At 44.2% G+C, this 19,123-nt stretch overlaps 1 protein-coding gene and 1 long non-coding RNA gene across 3 annotated transcripts in view; one reads left to right on the top strand and one right to left on the bottom strand.

Annotated features, from left to right (window-relative positions):
* The window catches only part of LOC309555764, a 1,250,709-nt gene that overhangs the window by 65,411 nt on the left and 1,166,175 nt on the right, over positions 1 to 19,123 (top strand). The gene's annotated exons all lie outside the window — the stretch shown is intronic.
* VPS13B (vacuolar protein sorting 13 homolog B) overlaps positions 1 to 19,123 on the bottom strand; it is a 1,502,642-nt gene that overhangs the window by 490,877 nt on the left and 992,642 nt on the right. For both annotated transcript variants that reach the window (XM_082257852.1, XM_082257851.1), the window contains exon 33: positions 11,513 to 11,656. In XM_082257852.1, the coding sequence (XP_082113978.1) occupies positions 11,513 to 11,656 (144 nt within the window). The remainder of the gene's footprint in view (positions 1 to 11,512; positions 11,657 to 19,123) is intronic.

Below are 19,123 nucleotides of genomic sequence, written 5' to 3'. Positions count from 1 at the left end.
GTATTCAGACCCCCTTAAATTTTTCACTCTTTGTTATATTGCAGCCATTTGCTAAAATCTTTTAAGTTCATTCTTCTTCCTCATGAATGTACACATAGCACCCCATACTGACAGAAAAACACAGAATTGTTGACATTGTTGCAGATTTATTAAAAAGGAAAAACTGAAATATCACATGGTCCTAAGTATTCAGACCCTTTGCTGTGACACTCATATATTTAACTCAGGTGCTTTCCATTTCTTCTGATCATCCTTGAGATGGTTCTACACCTTCATTTGAGTCCAGCTGTGTTTGATTATACTGATTGGACTTGATTAGGAAAGCCACACACCTGTCTATATAAGACCTTCCAGATCACAATGCATGTCAGAGCAAATGAGAATCATGAGGTCAAAGGAACTGCCTGAAGAGCTCAGAGACAGAATTGTGGCAAGGCACAGATCTGGCAAAGGTTACAAAAAGATTTCTGCTGCACTTAAGGTTCCTAAGAGCACAGTGGCCTCCATAATCCTCAAATGGAAGACGTTTGGGACGACCAGAACCCTTCCTAGAGCTAGCCGTCCGGCCAAACTGAGCTATCGGGTGAGAAGAGCCTTGGTGAGAGAGGTAAAGAAGAACCCAAAGATCACTGTGGCTGAGCTCCAGAGATGCAGTCAGGAGATGGGAGAAAGTTGTAGAAAGTCAACCATCACTGCAGCCCTCCACCAGTCGGGGCTTTATGGCAGAGTGGCCCGATGGAAGCCTCTCCTCAGTGTAAGACACATGAAAGCCCGCATGGAGTTTGCTAAAAAAAACACCTGAAGGACTCCAAGATGGTGAGAAATAAGATTCTCTGGTCTGATGAGACCAAAATATAACTTTTTGGCCTTAATTCTAAGCGGTATGTGTGGAGAAAACCAGGCACTGCTCATCACCTGTCCCAACAGTGAAGCATGGTGGTGGCAGCATCATGCTGTGGGGGTGTTTTTCAGCTGCAGGGACAGGACGACTGGTTGCAATCGAGGGAAAGATGAATGCGGCCAAGTACAGGGATATCCTGGACAAAAACCTTCTCCAGAGTGCTCTGGACCTCAGGCTGGGCCGAATGTTTACCTTCCAACAAGACAATGACCCTAAGCACACAGCTAAAATAACGAAGGAGTGGCTTCACAACAACTCCGTGACTGTTCTTGAATGGCCCAGCCAGAGCCCCGACTTAAACCCAATTGAGCATCTCTGGAGAGACCTAAAAAATGGCTGTCCACCAACGTTTACCATCCAACCTGACAGAACTGGAGAGGATGTGCAAGGAGGAATGGCAGAGGATCCCCAAATCCAGGTGTGAAAGACTTGTTGCATCTTTCCCAAAAAGACTCCTGGCTGTATTAGATCAAAAGGGGGCTTCTACTAAATACTGAGCAAAGGGTCTGAATACTTAGGACCATGTGATATTTCAGTTTTTCTTTTTTAATAAATCTGCAACATTGTCAACAATTCTGGGTTTTTCTGTCAGTATGGGGTGCTATGTGTATATTCATGAGGAAGAAGAATGAACTTAAATGATTTTAGCAAATGGCTGCAATATAACAAAGAGTGAAAAATTTAAGGGGGTCTGAATACTTTCCGTACCCACTGTATCATAACAGAGTGGGACCGCTCCAAGACTGCAGTATCAAGCTCCCAGACTTAAACTCTGTATTCAGGTGATGGCAGAGATAAAGCACATCTCGCTCCAAGATATAATATAGCATAAAGGCATGGATGCACACTGTATTCAACTTAAGTGTAAGGTAAATGAAAGACGAACATTAGCTTAAATCTCCAACCTTCTGTCACACCCCTCTGACATGTTTCACCCACATTGGGCTTAATCGTAGAGGTCCTCTATGATGAAACCCAATGTGGGTGAAACATGTCAGAAGGGTGTTATGGATGGGCAGGGATTTGAGCTAAAGACTGTCTTTCATTTACCTTACACTGAAGTTGAATACAGTGTGCATCAGTGCCTGTATGCTACTATGATCAATTTAATAAGCCAAAATTATTAAAATGAACACTGACCAAAATGTAATGAAATACTACCACACTAGCATTTATTTATATATGTTTCTGTAATTTATTCTATTCAAGGTTCAAAGACTTAACAGCTACCCATCTGCAGGACATCAGGAATAATGGGCGAGGCTCAAAAAACCCACTCTGTACTAGTCACTAGTGTTTTATGTTTATCATTTTATACACTTGAAAGAATATAGAAAAGAGCATAGTAATTGCTGTTGCATGCAGAGCATTCCACATAGTATGGCGCTGATGGTTCCAACCCTATGCAATCGTTTCTAGAAATGAGGCAATGTATTGTCAAACGCCCCCACTCCAACCTCTGGAGCGATCTGACCTTTCCTGAACTGCAATCCATGTAGAGAACTTAGAGATAATAAAGCAAGGAGCAGCAGCCCCAGATGACATCTTTGTATTGTGTTTACCAGACTTCATATACTCTATTTGGTAAAGTAACGTTCTGCTAGTATGATAAACACATTTCAGAGGGATCGGGGGTTTCCATCACAAAATCCTTACATGGTGCTCACATTTGTTACCAATAAAGGAACTGCACATATATTTAAGGACATCATTTCCTTTTTTACCACTGAAATTAATCATATTGTTGGAATAGGACTGCTTTTTTTCAGATGAGGGGAGATAAACAACAACAATTAGATTCATAAACAACACCATTCAAGGAAAGTACCCAGTGTACCTTGGTTTTATGGCTATGTTAAATGAAACTGAGCTGCACATATGAAATGATTATAAAAAAAAAAAAAATGTCCATAATTGTATGATGTATTACAGTGATGGAAAAACAGGGCAATAAGCAAAAAGAACAAAAGCATAAAACCACAACATGTAAATGCAGTACTATGCCATATATTCCAATGGGTAGCTGCCATTAAAAGAGAAAAACCATGATGTTTATCAAAGACTGCACATCAACCTTTCTACAGGTGCCCATAGAGAGCAGACAGACTTTCAGGTGTGATCTTCTCATCTTTGAACATCTCTAAATTGATGGATCAGTAAACGTCAATATTCAAGTTTATATCAATGGAAAGGAGAGGTGGAAGGAGATCAGTGGTGTTGACAGATGCGGCTGGAGACCTTTATATAAAGCAAGAACAGTAATGAATGTGACAGGTTTTCTAACCTATGATTGTTCTGATCTGGCCAAATTTCGTCAAATATCTATAGATAGCTTACAGTCTTGTTGCATAATCTTTATTTTTACAGCAACAATGTTACTAGTGAGAATAACTAGCTGATTGGCCTTCACACTTGTTGTTTGCAAGCCTTAAAGCAGAACTTTACTCTCTCAATCAACAATGATTATTTTTAAGCCTTATGTTTTTAGCATTAGTAAATAGATAGGAAAGCATCTCATATTTCCTTGTTTTAACCCTTTTTTTACATTTCTTCAGTTGCCTCTTGGTATTCATGCCTAGGTAAAAAATGATTTCATACATCCCAGGAGTCTTCAGGAGGGGAGGGGGGATTTTCTTAGCTAAGTATACCTTCCTGCCTGCATGCCTAAGCCGGTGGCGTACCAACGGGGGGGGGGGCGCCCCGGGTGCCACACACTGGGGGGGGGGGGTGTCCGGCTGGCCCGCATATCAGTGTGAAGAAGCGGCAGCTCCTTCAGTCCGCGTTGCTCATGGGGGCGGCAGCCGTCGGGAAAAAGGTGAGCACTGAGCAGCCTCCTGTGTGTGTGTGTGTCTGTGACTGGATAGGAGAGGAGATGGGACAGCTGCATATAGAGGAATTCATCTTTCCGTATTCCTCCTGCTGCCATTGAATGGCTGATTCTCCTCTGCCTCCTGCAGTCATTCAGCGGCTGCAGGAGGAATATGTAAAGATCAAATCATCTATATGCAGCTGTCCCATCCCCTCTCCTATACAACTTGCTGGCCCCCTAGTGCTCTCCAGCCCCCCTCCCCATGCTCCTAACACCCCCCTGCTCTTAACACCCCCCCCAGTGCTCTTAAAACCCCCCCTGTTCTTAACACCCCTCCTGCTCTTAACACCCCCCCAGTGCTCTTAAAACCCCCTTGCTCTTAACACCCCCTTGCTCTTAACACCCCCCAGTGCTCTTAACACCCACCCCTGCTCTTAACACCCCCCCAGTGCTCTTAACACCCCCCCTGCTCTTAACACCCCCCAGTGCTCCTAATCCCCCCATGCTCTTAACCCCCCAGTGCTCTTTAGCTCCCCACAGTGCTTTTCATCTCCCTCCTATGCTCTCTGGCTCCCCCAGTACTCTCCACCCCCTGTTCTCCCTGGCTCCCCCCTCAGTGAGTTCCAGTTCCCCCCATGCTCTCCATCCCCCTGGTTTTCCCTGTCCCCCCCAGTGCTCTCCACCCCCTGTGCCTTCCAACCCCCCTACAATGCTTTTCAAACCCCTCTTAATTCTCTCCAGTCACGCCCCCCCCTCCCCGCGGCCTTCAGCTCCTCCAGTGCTCTCTGCTTGCCCTGTGCTCTCCGGCCCCCCTAGTGCTCTTCTATCTTCCATCATGTCCCCAGTCTCTGACCATCTCTTGGATCATGTCCTCAGTCTCTGACCATCTCTTGGATCATGTCCTCGGTCTCTGACCATCTCTTGAATCATGTCCTCGGTCTCTGACCATCTCTTGGATCATGTCCTCAGTCTCTGACCATCTCTTGGATCATGTCCTCAGTCTCTGACCATCTCTTTGATCATGTCCTCAGTCTCTGACCATCTCTTGGATCATGTCCTCAGTCTCTGACCATCTCTTGGATCATGTCCTCAGTCTCTGACCATCTCTTGGATCATGTCCTCAGTCTCTGACCATCTCTTGGATCATGTCCTCAGTCTCTGACCATCTCTTGGATCATGTCCTCAGTCTCTGACCATCTCTTGGATCATGTCCTCAGTCTCTGACCATCTCTTGGATCATGTCCTCAGTCTCTGACCATTTCTTGGATCATGTCCTCAGTCTCTGACCATCTCTTGGATCATATCCTCAGTCTCTGACCATCTCTTGGTTCATGTCCTCAGTCTCTGACCATCTCTTGGATCATGTCCTCAGTCTATGACTATCTCCTGTGCCATGTCCGTTGTCTCTGACCATCACTTGTATCATGTCCTCAGTCTCTGATTTCTCTTGTATTAGGTCCGTAGTCTCTGACCATCTCTTGCATCATGTCCTCAGTCTCTGACTATCTCCTTTAACATGTCTCCAATCTCTTACTCAAACTTAAATACATTGATAATAGTATTAGCTATCTGTTTATGGCAAAGGTAGGACTGTGCAGGGGAGGCAGAGAGTGCAAAAGGGGGAACTGTGATTAGAGAGACAGGGGGGGCAGACTGCAAAGGGCACTGTGATAGGGGGGCTGTGAAATTTGTATATTAATAATAATAATAATAAATAAATATTCTTGGAGACATTACAAATTTTTGCGGCTGTTTTTACATTTTAGAGTGGGAGGGGTTAAAAAAAGGAGAAGCAACAGATAGTGTTCTGTAAGGGGCTCGAGATAGGTTCACCGGAGATATAGTGAACACCTCACAAATAATAAGTGATAAACCTTGATAAATTACGCCGTCCTAAATGGTGACCGTTGGTATATCAGCATATAAACAAAAAGAAAAAAGAGGATTGGGGAACCGTGAGAATACAAACACAAGTCTTTTCCCACTCCCCCAGCCACCAACTAAGGGCACCATAGGCGTGTATTCTTATTAAAAGGTATAAATTTATTAGGCACGTATGCCTTAAAGGTGCAAATTCAAGACAAAAACAAAAGGCGGTGAGTCATAGTGTTACAGGACAACAATTAAAATCAACAATTGATAGCACCCTTGCATATATTGAAATACACCATCTGTTCACTGGCACTTGAACCCGACGGACACCAGCATACAATGTAGGCTGGATGGTTCGTAAGGTACAGTGTGAGGACCTCTATAATGAAGTTTATTACCCCTCTGATGACTCAATAAATAATCCTGGCTGGAATTCACCGTGAGTATGATCACAGTATAGAAATGGTGGAATTCTTGAATAAATGTTTGATGACACAAGGGAATTCCAATCTTTTAAGCCCGTAATTGCCTGCCGACAGGATCGTCCATTAATGATTAATTGGCTGTGATGGATGAGCCCAAAATCATACAGAAGTATAAAGAGCAATGGATTAAGTGGTCCGCGAGAAGTTCGTTGTGGAATCCTCTACAAAAAGTCCCAGTTGTTAAAATAGATGAGGACTGCAGGTGTCACCAAGCCAAGCCCAAAATAAGTCTCAGGTAAGCAGTAAGTGCAATTGGTAACACACCGTCTGTGTAGGCAGAGTGGGAGGGGTGCCAGATATAGGATCCGCCCCGGGTGCCAAATTCTCTAGGTACGCCACTGGCCTGAGCTAAGGGCAGATGGATTCCAGGTAGTAAACGCTTCATGAATCAGCAGCCCTTACTTACTAGATGGCCTAGATGGCAATGACCAGAAATGCTAGGGAGTGTTTATAAATTGATTTCTCAACAAAATAAAGCATAGACACAGGGATGGATGGGGGAGTTTTCTTTTAACCTAGTTCCACTCTAAATATATTGTATAAAGTTTGTACAATTTATTCGTGTATAAAGTATGTATGACCAGCCTAAGGTGCCGGTACCCACACTAGAGGCAATTTTTGGCAAGGAAATGCTGTCTGAAGAAATTTTCTACTGGCACATTTGTGGACTACACTAGAAACAAAAAAAAAAAAAAAAAAATCTTAGGACCCACAATTCTAATAGGACACGACACAGGACTAGGACAGGCCCAGGCTGCTTACATTCACAGAAAAAAAGGGCTCCATTCTTTGTGACCATAAACAGTGGTGCAGTATAAGATGAAGGCAAGCCGGTAGAGGCAGTGTGATGCTTTTGGCATCTGGTGGGCGCTTTGTTCTGCTGGGAAACCTTGGGTCCTGTCATTCATGTGGATGTTAGTTACACATACACGTATCACCTACCTAAACATTGCTGCTGACCAAGTACACCCCTTCATGAAAACAGTATATCCTTTTTCAGCAGGATGATGGGCCCTGCCACACTGCAAAAATGGTTCAAATATGGTCTGAGGAACACAACAAGTTTGAGATGTTGATTTGGCCTCCAAATTGTCCTTATCTCAATCCAATCGAGTATATGTGGGATGTGCTGGAAAAACAAGCCCGATTCATGAAGGCCCCACCTCGCAACTTACTGGACTTAAAGGATTTGCTGCTAATGGCTTGGTGTCGGATACTACAGCATATCTTCAGAGGTCAAGTGTCCTCCACGCTGCAACGAATTAGGGGTGATTTGGCGGCAAACGGGACCTACTCACATTTAAATGGGTGGTCATGAAGTTATGACTGATCAGTCTATGTCTGTACACATCCAATATAAACCTTATGTTATTATTAACCCAGCAGCTTATATCCCGGACCTCTCTTGAGTGGTGGAACTAAAGGTAAAACAGCTTTTTTTGTTAAAATAACTATCAGTGCTTCTGCAGCTACTTCTCTGTCTTCTGCACTCTTATCTTTCTATGTACCTGTACCATGAGGACTTTCCCCAATGCACATTTTCCTGGCTTGTGCTGGGGGTGAGAGATTGTACAGCTTGTCAGGACAGGAGGGCCCAACTCTTGGATCAGAGTGACCTGTATCACCATAATAGGAGGGTATTAGTGACAAAAAAAAAGCTCTAGAAGTGATCTCTGGATTTTACTTTAAAGTATACTGTATTTAAATTCAGTCACTAAAATCTCACAAAAACTTTAACATTTGAATGTAATTTCCAATATTTTTTAATTATTATAATAAAACTTAGTAAGCCTGCCAGGAAGGTCCATTTTGAGGCATGATTCTCTGTCCCAGTCTCCCAATTGTGCTTGTGCATTGTCTCCCTGTCATATGGCCTTCCAATAGAGACTACAAGTGCACATTTCAACACACAATATATGTTGCTCCTATCAGAAATCCCACCCTGAGAAATGCAACGCAGCTATCCCTGGGGTACATGCAGGCAAGAAGTGGCCACAAGCACAAAGCAGCACAGAGATTCAACAAAGGATGGACACACAGCGCTTTAGCAAACTAAATGTTATTAGGCTAACACATACTCAAATCCTAGTAGAGACAAGCCGAATGTCAGGTGACATTGGCTGGTTAACTAAAAACCGGCTGACATTTGGCCTGTGTGTATGGCAGTCGACCCGACAGGAGCTGGCCGTTTGGTCTGCTTCTGTTGGACGAGCATGCTGGAAAACCAACAGCCGATCGGCTCCCAATCAGCACTCTCAGCCAATGGCAGAACAAAACAGAACAGCAGGGGAGGTCGCTGTACTAACGTCGGATTGTTGGTACAGCGGCTCCGACTAGAGCGGTCAGTTTTTTTTCGTTCAACCTACTGGGTTGAACCAAAAAAAAACGAATGGCGTGTACTAGGCTTATGCAAGGATCTTTAATTACCTTGCATGTCCTGGGTTCTCTTTAAATCCTAAAGAAAGCACATATACCGTATATACTCGAGTATAAGCCGAGTTTTTCAGCACATTTTTTTGTGCTGAAAACGTCCCCCTCGGGTTATACTCGAGTCAAGAAAAAAAAAAAAAGTCCCTGGCCGCTCCGACGTGCTTGAGCTTTAAAAATGGCGCCGCCCGGCGCATACATGTCATTGTGCACGCGCCGCTGCTGCTCGGGAGAGGCCGGGAATAGCCGAAGGTATACGACCGGTGGCGGCGCGTGCGCAATGACGTGTCGGCGCCAGGCGGCGCCATTTTTAAAATGAAGGCGCCTCTGGAACAGGTAAGTGAAACTGCTGCACTACCTGCCATTATGCAGGGCTGCGGGCATACTACAAGGGATGCAGTGCTGCGGCATGGTCCACCTGTACCATGCCCACAGCACTTCATCTCCTGTAGTATGCCCACAACCCCGGATCCTCTTGTACCATGCCAGTCACCCTGCATTCTCCTGCACCATGCCAGTACCCTGCATTCTCCTGTACCATGCCAGTCACCCTGCATTCTCCTGTACCATGCCAGTCACCCTGCATTCTCCTGTACCATGCCAGTCACCCTGCATTCTCCTGTATTATGCCAGTACCCTACATTCTCCTGTACCATGCCCGCCGCCCTGCATTCTCCTGTACCATGCCTGCCGCCCTGCATTCTCACCCTAGGCTTATACTCGAGTCAATAATTTTTCCCATCTTTTTGTGGTAAAAGTAGGGGCCTCGGCTTATACTCGGGTCGGCTTATACTCGAGAATATACGGTACATGTGTTTTCCAGGTAAGGGTCAGACGTGCCCCATTCACCTTAGTCTTAAACCATGTCTATGAACTCAATGTTTCTAAATAGAAATTCCTCTTTTATTCTCCACATGTGATTTATTATAGTTGTTGGTAGAAAACTTGGAAAACAAAGAAAGCTGCAGAAAAGCTCCATAACAATGGGGCTTTCTATTATAAGACAAACGTTTAGATGAGCAGATTCACATAGAAACGACTAACATACAAAGCATAAAACAGAGACTGACTGCAAAACCGCAAACATTCATAGCTGTACATGTTCTTTAAGGACATGGACAGAACACATACTGTACAATTACAATGTTCCCTGTAAAAAAGTAGATTATTGTCACAGTACAAGATCTTTTATTGCCCAATTACACTGTGAAAGAGAATTTAGAAGATGTAATGTATTTACATTTCATGTATTTATATTTTTTAAATTAAAGCTGTATTACACCCAAAACCTACAATGTAATATATTGTAGCTTATCACTCATTGGATTTAATGGCTGCATTTGTTTTCTTTTTTGGCTTTCTTCCCTGTTTTTCCCCTGTGATCTGGCCAGTAACACATCTCCTGTATTAGAGTTCCCCCACTGAGGATGAAAGAGCACAGGGGGCACACTGACTGAGGGGGCATCACAAATTGATACATTCCCAGTAGAGCTTGTTCTGTTGAAAAACAGACTTACTGGCCAGATTGTCAAGTGAAAATAGAAAAAAAAAGAAAGCCTAAGAAAGAATACTAATGCAGCCATTGCATCTAAGAATTAATAAGCTGCAATATAATAAATGTTTGCTTTTGGGTTTAATAGCACTTTAAGACTGTAAATGCCAGACTGAAGAGGGTGCTTGCGTGCTTGTTGAAGTGCTAACACCCTATGCACCAGACTTCAGAGCTCTCCATTTTTCTGTCATATGTGCAGAATATTTCTGTTCATTGGTCCTTTACACTATTCTAACCAGTAGAAGGTCAATGCCTTATATCTTCAATGTGTGCCCCATCTTCAGCTGTAAACCTGTGCCCCACCATCCTCTACTGATGGAAGCTTTGATGGGCCATCTCATCATTTGTAACCCATGTTCATCAGCACCATGCACTGCATAGCCTAAGGTTCAGACATCTGAATAGAGCTTTTAAACTTTACAGAACGCAGGGCAACCTCTTGCTGCCTCTTTGTTTCACAGTAGCAGATATGCCACTCCTTATATTACACAAGTCTGAAGCTCAAATAAAGCTACCTGTTGTGACATATTTTTCCTGATTAATAAATATTTAAAATCACTCAGCATGGTTGAATTATCCATAGCAGTATTCAGGCACAGAGCAGTGTTGAGTGGTCCAACTCCAAGCAGTTGATTTGCAAGTGTTGGTCATTTAAAACTGTTAGATTTTTTCCTTGCCGATTACTTGGCAATGGCAGCAAGAAAATTAAAAACTGTAAGCGATTTCTGTAGAGTGTGAGCTTGCTCTACAGCAATCTGTGATATTATCTACAACATAATTGCTTTAAAAGAGAATGTTTGACATTACCTACTGCCCCAACTCAAAAATAGAGTCATAGGTAATATGATGTCCATAGCATTATGCTGGTTTTTCACTTTTACTCCCAATAAAGCTGAACTCCAGCAGACATAAAATAAACACGGTTATATATTTATGTAAAAAAAATTAAATATATTTTGAAATATTATCAAGTGCAAGTATCTATATCTGTATTGAAATTAGCCTCTTGTAACCACTGTACAGCAGAAGTCATAGTGAGAGTATTTATACTCTTGACCAATCAGACTCCGCTGCATGCACATATGGACATATTGAAAGTGAAAGGGAAAAATGACCTCACCTGCCTGCTGCTGGTCCTTCTCAGTCTCACCACAGGCAGGGAGCTGACCAGGCTCTTTTATTTAACTGCAGTAGAGAAAAAAGTCAGGTCGCCAAATTGGCTGTTCTAATCTTAGGACTTGATGGACAAAATTATAAATCCTCTGGTAGATAAAACAGCTCTCAAATATCTATTTCAATTGTGTATTTGTATGTTTGCCTGGTGTACAGCTTTTTATATTTAACAATTTGTTCCTACAAAAAACATTTTGTCAATGGAAGGATCAGAAAACGCAGAACAACATTACTTATTATAAGACTTTCTAAGAAGCAAAAGGTTAAACATGAACTAGCCCATCATCTCTTACCTCAGCGGCCATGTTTGTTTGTTCAAATCCAACCATGTTGGCTTGTACCAGCTGTTGCAGAAGTTGTACTTGAGCCACACTTAGGAAGAAGTCCAAGCTTGTGGTAATATTCACTTCCAAGGAATGGCCACACACTAAAATATCCTGAGGTGAAAAGGTAGATTGCATGTCAATTCTGTTTACTCAAGCTCAGGGGACCAAACAAACCTCTGAAATATCCGTGTCTAACATATCTTAAATCAACTGCACCTGAAATACTGACATGCGGGTGCCAAATTCTTCAAACAGAGATTATTTTCATTTGTAATTAATACGAATGTTCTGCTGCTGAGCAAATCCGACATGTCAAAAATGCAGCCATTCACTCATATACCTCGGAGAACCTCTACAAACACTGTGTAAAGCTGCAAGGTTAACATAATATGTACACTGATGCAAGCGAGAGCACAAGAACTCTAAAGCATTTTAAAAGTAGATTCTGGGGACACAGTCTACTTGGTTTGAGGTGAGCACAGAATATGAGAACTACTTACTAAAAATGACTGGGTAAACCAAAAATGTAGGAAACGGTGTACAGCCACAGGGAGTATCAAATACTTGAAGATACAGAGAAAAGAGGGAAGAGGGGCTGAAGGATTTTCTTGGGTACCAATAGACACATATCAGACCATATCAAATCAATATAGTTTTATTATCAGTATGGGAACAAGTAAACATATGCAAAAAAATACACAATTGAAGGTAAGCCACAAAAAAAGATACTTGGGCACTTACCCCTGGGGGTGTTAGCAAGATGGTGTATGGGCCAGAAGCAAGGGGGCGCCAGCAGTGTTGGGGTAGTTAATCAAAAAATGTAACTAGTTACTAGTTACTTCTGTAATTTGTAATGAGATTACTTTACTAGTTACTGCATTTGAAAATTAACTTCACTACTTATTACTTTAGAAAAAAAATATGAACAAATTCCAATGCGCATATTTATTGTTTTATTGATATATATATATATATATATATATATATATATATGACCGCAGCGTGCCCCCTTTCAATGTCAGAGTGACCACAGCGTGCCCCCTTTCAATGCCAGAATGACCACAGCGTGCCCCCTTTCAATGCCAGAGTGACCACAGTGTGCCCCCTTTCAATGCCAGAGTGACCACAGCATGCCTCCTTTCAATGCCAGAGTGACCACAGCGTGCCCCGACACCAACTTGAGCCTGGGTTTACACTTGTGCGGAGTGGGAAACTACACTACATGTGATGCATGTGCTGCCTGCTGTATGTCCATAACAAAGTCACTCAGTAACAAACAGCCACGTGACACTCACTGACACAGACCCATACCATAAGGACCTGCTGTGCTGTGATTATTAAAATAAATTATTTAATTTTAATAATGTCAATTAACAGTGGGGAGTCTGTGGACTTTACCTTCCAACTTGTCTTGTCATTGTGTGGCTGCTGCTTGCCTGTGCACCGCCAGGTCCGCCACCCACCACTGGGATAGCTGATCTCTGCGCCCTCTCAATCTCAGACAGTCACCGTGACCTCACAGAAACTTCTCCCTCACTCCGAGTCCACGCCCACGGTACCTGTGGAGGGAGCGGAGAATCACTCCGCCGACGAGGAGGGCAGAGCCGCAGAGCATAGGCAGTGGGTGGCCGGCGCCCGGCCGGAACTATATGTGCAGCGGTTAATGCGGCGCGGCGCTTCATGTTAGATATACCTACGCGGCCCGAAAATGGAAAAAAAGTTTACCTCCTGGGACCCTCCTGGGAAACTTATTTATGGTAAGGCCCTGGGTAGTAAAAGCAGGAGTGGGAGGCTGAAGGTATTAAAATCGTTTTATTATAGAAGAATGAACAATAAGCTGCCCTGATGATTGTATGATCGCACGGCTTGAGTAACGCAGGAAAGTGCGTTCCTCAAGCCGTGTAAAGTAATATAGTTACCGATCTTACAAATGTAACTTGTTACATTACTACGTTACCAAAAAAAGTAACATAGTTACTGTAATCCGTTACATTGTAACTAGTTACCCCCAACACTGGGCGCCAGTACCTTTGGTGCATTTAAATTGATCATATTAGCAAACCTTTCCAATATATCCTATTGTATATGTTACAGGCATCCCCTGGTGGGATCATAATCTGTAAACTGTATCTCCACACACTGGAATCGTCTTAAAGGCTAAATACTTTACCAAAAATTCTCCATAATACACGTCTGATGATCTTAGAGAGGTATGTGCAATTCCACCTGTGTGTGTCATGTTTGTCTTTATGAGACGTTTACCTTTAGTGACAGAGCCTAATTCAATGTTCTTATTCTGCTTTTATTTGCCCATATATGGATTATATACATATATATTTGTAGTTGTAGCCCCTGTTTGCTCTCACACTCACCCGGGGAGTGGTACTGGCGCCCTTGCTTCTGGCCAATTCACCATCTTGCTCACACACCCAGGGGTAAGTGCCAAAGTGTGTTTTTTTTGTGGCTCCATAAATCACAAAAATAGGCTCGTCCAAAAGTAGTGCCAAAAGCAAAATGAAGGATAGGGAAAATAACCCAAGGCTAAACACAAGAGCCCTAACTGGGTCACAGAAACTCAACCAGGACACAGGAGCCACGTCTGAAATAAAAATTTTAAGAAAAACACCACTCAAGAAGGAAAAGCCCCTTCTAAGCAGCAGCCTGCAAAACCTTGCAGCCAAAAGAAGCATCTGAGGATGTCAAAATATCAACTTTGTAGAATCTGGTAAAAGTATGCACCAACGACCAATTGACCGTCTTGCAAACCTGAGATATTGACGATTGATGACAGAAGGTCCAAGAGGCACTAAGTGTCTGAGTAGAACACGCTTTGAAAGGAGGAACTTGACCTTTAATGGAATAAGCCTGAGCCACCGTCTGTCTGATCCATCTGGAGACGGTAGCCGAAGAAGCAGTTGGCCCTTTCCTTGGTCCTTGTGTAACCACAAAGAGCAAGTCTGACCTCTAAAAGGACTCTGTGGCTGCCAGATACACCCAAATGGCTTGAACCACATCCAAGGTATGCAAAGCAAATTCCTTGGGATGAACCGGCTTGGGACACAAGGAAGGCAACACAATGTTCTCATTCAAAAGGAAGTCAGAAACAACTTTGGGCAGGAATGATGGACATTGACAAAGAACCACCTTGTCTCTATGGACCACTAAATAGAGAGTACGACAGGATAATGCCAGATAGCTGCGGGCCGAGGTGATAGCCACCAAGAATGCCACCTTCTGGGACAAGGTAGGCAAGGGAATTTCCAGAATATTCTCAAATGGAGGTTTCTGGAGAACCAAGAGCACTAAGTTTAAATTCCACGGTGGCAAGAGAGACCATACAGGTGGAGCCACATGTCGAACCCCCTGAATGAAGACAGGAACTAAACAGTACGTGGCTATGGGTCGGTGAAAGAAGACTGCCAAGGCAGACACCTGGCCCTTGATGGTACTCAAGGCCAACTTCTGCTCAAGGAAAGATGAGCGCCAATTGTCTAACAAAAAGAAATGTATACTTTCCACGTACTATGGTATATCTTGCTAGGAGTCGACTTCCTTGTCTTCACCATAGTAGGGATCACTGATTCAGACTAACCTCTATCCCTCAGTACCTGGCTTTCAATAGCTAAGCCATTAAAACCAGCGACTGTAAAGAAGGATGGTGGATCAGCACTTGGGACAACTTGTTCTCTCTGAGAGGTAGCCCCCAAGGGACGTTTACGGCCACCAGAATGATTGGAAGACCCTCGCCCTTGATTCTTTGCAGGAACCGCAGAAGAAGTTTGGGCAGAGGATGATACTGGTCTTAGAGTGCCCCTAGGATGTCTGTGGCATCTGCCAGAGCAACCCGTGACCTCACCACGAACCTAGGTATCCTCCTATGGAGCTGAACCTGCTGAAGGAGCTACACACAGGATTGTTTATACCAGATGCAGAACCTGTATGCAAATCGGGAGCGGGAACTGTCTGTGTGGCAGCAGCCAGTGAATCACAGCCTGTGGTTCTCAAAGTTTGTCCAGAGGAAGGACCACCCTCCCTGGTCAGAATTAAAACCCAACCTAGGTAATTCAATTTCCTGGTCAGGGATAGGGGGGACCTTAGGCAGTATGGACGTCACCCAAACCTTTGCAGGAATTATATCCGCACAAGGAGACTCAGGGCCTAAAAAACCCAAAATGGACAAACGTTGCCCCCACTTTTTTGGTGCTCCCAAAAGGATTATTTTGTGGATCCATTTGACGCTCATGAATGGGATCCATGGGGCCACAAACCAGTAAAGATGTCCCCCTACCCCAGTTATGGGTGAGGGCAGCCCTTCACGCTGAAGGGGTGTTGTCTGCGGATCCAGAGAAGCCAGCTCAAGGCTTACCAGACCAAGGTTGCTTTGATCTTCCCGGGGAAGACTTGAAAGATCTATTTCCTATATCTGCAGCCATGGAGGCCCGAAATAATTTTCTATGGGCTGAGAAAGAGGGCTCAGGGCTTTATGCATCTGCACGATGAAGTGAGCTGCCACCTAGATAAAGGTAAGCCTGTGGATGTGGTGTATCTGGACTTTGCAAAGGCCTTTGACACCGTTCCCCACAAACACTTACTGTACAAACTAAGGAATGTAGGTATGGACCATAGGGTGAGTACCCGGATAGAAAACTGGCTCCAGGGGAGAGTCCAGAGGGTGGTGATTAATGGGGAGTACTCGGATTGGGCGGGTGTGGAAAGTGGGGTCCCCCAAGGTTCTGTCCTGGGACCAATCCTGTTTAATTTATTCATAAATGATCTAGAGGAGGGGATATCTAGTACAATCTTATTATTTGCGGATTATACTAAACTAAGCATGCCAATATCTTCTATACAGGATGTGGAAACCTTACAAGCGGACCTGAACAAAATAATGGGGTGGGCAACTACATGGCAGATGAGGTTTAATGTTGAGAAATGTAAAGTAATGCACTTGGGCATCAGAAACACGAAAGCAAGCTACTCACTAGGGGGGAAACCTCTGGGTGAATCTAAGATGAAAAAGGACCTGGGGGTTCTGGTGGACAACAGGCTTGGCAGTGGCATGCAATGCCAAGCCGCTGCAAGCAAAGCCAACAGAATACTGGCATGTATAAAAAAGGGGATTCACTCCAGAAATAAAGAAATGATTCTACCACTCTACAAGACTCTGGTCAGGCCACATCTGGAGTATGCTGTCCAGTTCTGGGCACTGGTCCTCAGGAAGGACGTGCTGGAACTGGAGAGAGTCCAGAGAAGGGCAACAAAAATAATTAGGGGAATGGAGGGCATCGGCTTTGAGGAAAGACTACAAGCACTGAACTTATTCTCTCTGGAGAAGAGACGATTGAGGGGGATATGATATTCATGTACAAATACTGTACCTGCGACCCTAGCATAAGGAACAAACTTTTTAGCCAAAGGGAATACAATAAGACACGTGGCCACTCACTAAAACTAGAGGAAAAACGGTTTAACCTTAAAATACGTAAGGGGTTCTTCACTGTCAGAGCAGTGGGGATGTGGAATTCTCTTCCACAAGCAGTGGCATCAGCAGGGAGCATCGATAGTTTCAAAAAACTAATAGATGGGCACCTTAAAGACCACAACATACAGGAGTATACAATGTACGATTAACAGCAAACACACACACACATCATAGGTTGAATTGGATGGACTGATGTCTTTTTTAAACCTCACAAACGATGTAACTATGTAACATGTTTGCGACGAGGCTCCTTTACTTTCCTAGACTGTGGCAGGAAGGTACTCTTCTCCCCTGTGAGACCCTAATGATATCATCCAGAGTATCCCCAAACAGGAGATTACCTTGAAAAGACAGTTCAATAGGAGCTTTCATGGAGGTTTAGTCTGCGGACCAATTCTTAAGCCACAGTATGCACCTAATCACCATTGCTGAAACAGAAAGCTTGGACAGCACAGGAGCTGTATCCAAAGCTGCATCATAAATCAACTGCAGCCCCTGGACCAACTTGTTCACTAAATCAAACTAAGCAGTGGGAACCTGCTCACTCTCCAGGACCTGGCACAACAGCTTGGTCCATTCAATTAGGGTCTGAGACACCAGGGCCAAGGCCAAGACTGGTCGCAATGCTGAACTAGCCATAGTAAACATGCTGTGTTCCACAGCCTCAGCTTTCCTGTCAGACAGATCTTTAACCACTTCCCACCCGTCATATAGCAAAATGATGGCCGGAAAGTGGTTAAATTATCCTGACTGGGCATCATATGGCGTCTAGCAGAATGAGCTGGGGGCGCGTAGAGCGGCGATCGGTGGTGCGGTGTGTCACTCTTAAGCACCACATTTCCGATCCCGGTAAAGACCCTATGACGTAGGCTCTTTACCATGTGTCCAATCACAGCTGATTACATAGTAAATAGGAAGTGCTGTTGATCGGCTTTTCTCAGTTCGTGCCTGACAGGCGTGAGTAGAGGAAAGCCAATCAGCAGCTCTCCTGACAGGGGGGGGGGGTCTGTGCTGGTAATCAGAGCATTGATTACCAGTGCAGACCCTTGGGGGATGCCACTAGAGCCACCAGGGATTGCCCACTAGAGCCACCAGGGATTGCCCACCCATGGCCACCAGGGATGCCAATCAGTGCTCAGGGAGCCTGTCAGTGCCCTTCTCATCAGTGATGCCCATCATTGCCATCTATCAGTGCCACCTATAAGTGCCCATCAGAGCCATCTATCAGTGCCGCCTATGAGTGCCCATCTGTCAGTGCTACCTATCAGTGCCACATACCAGTGCTGCATATCAGTGCTGCCTATCAATGCCCATCAGTGCTGCATATTAGTGCCTCATCATCAATGCCACCCCATCAGTGCCTCCTCATCAGTGCCTGTCAGTGCAGCCTCATAAGTGCTCATCAGTGCAGAAAAAACATATTTATTTACAAAATTTTATAACAAACAAAAAAACTACAGTGTTGCATGACCGTGCAATTGTCATTCAAAATACAACAGCGCTAAAAGCTGAAAATTGGCCTGGGCAGGAAGGGAGTGAAAGTATTGAAGTGGTTAAAGGAAGGGGATTCCTCTACTAGGATCATGGTTACTTTGTTCAACCTGGAAACAGGAGGGTCCACCACTGGTGGACTAGTCCACTTTTTTAAAAGTGACTCCTCAAAAGGGTAACGTACAGCAAAACGTTTGGGGACCACAAAGGGTAATTTTGGTTGTTCCCATTCCTTAGAGAAAAACCTGTCAAAATAAGGCACATAAGGAAACACCTTTGAAGTGCGAGGTGACTTATGCGTACCAAACGACACAATAGAAGTTGTGGAACCGCACACAGGTATGTCCGTGACTACATCAGCTGCATATTCCATTTTTAAAGTCTCACGCACTGCAGTGATAAGTGCGTCTACCAGCGCTTTTTAATTCGCTGCTGCAACCACGGGTGAATCATTCTCACTATCGGATGGATCTGGGGGTGTAATATTAAGCACCCCTGGGCGAGCCGCGTCTATGGCGGCACCAGGCTGATAATCAGATGAGACAGACTGAGCAGGGAAAGGCAGGGACGCTTCCTCCTGGACCTTTGCCAACACGCCACTTCCA

The sequence above is a fragment of the Pelophylax lessonae genome, assembly GCF_965119305.1.
Source record: "Pelophylax lessonae genome assembly, chromosome: 5".
Classification (NCBI taxonomy): domain Eukaryota; kingdom Metazoa; phylum Chordata; class Amphibia; order Anura; family Ranidae; genus Pelophylax; species Pelophylax lessonae.
Note: the sequence above shows the minus strand (reverse complement) of the source record. Positions and strands in the feature narration are given on the sequence as shown.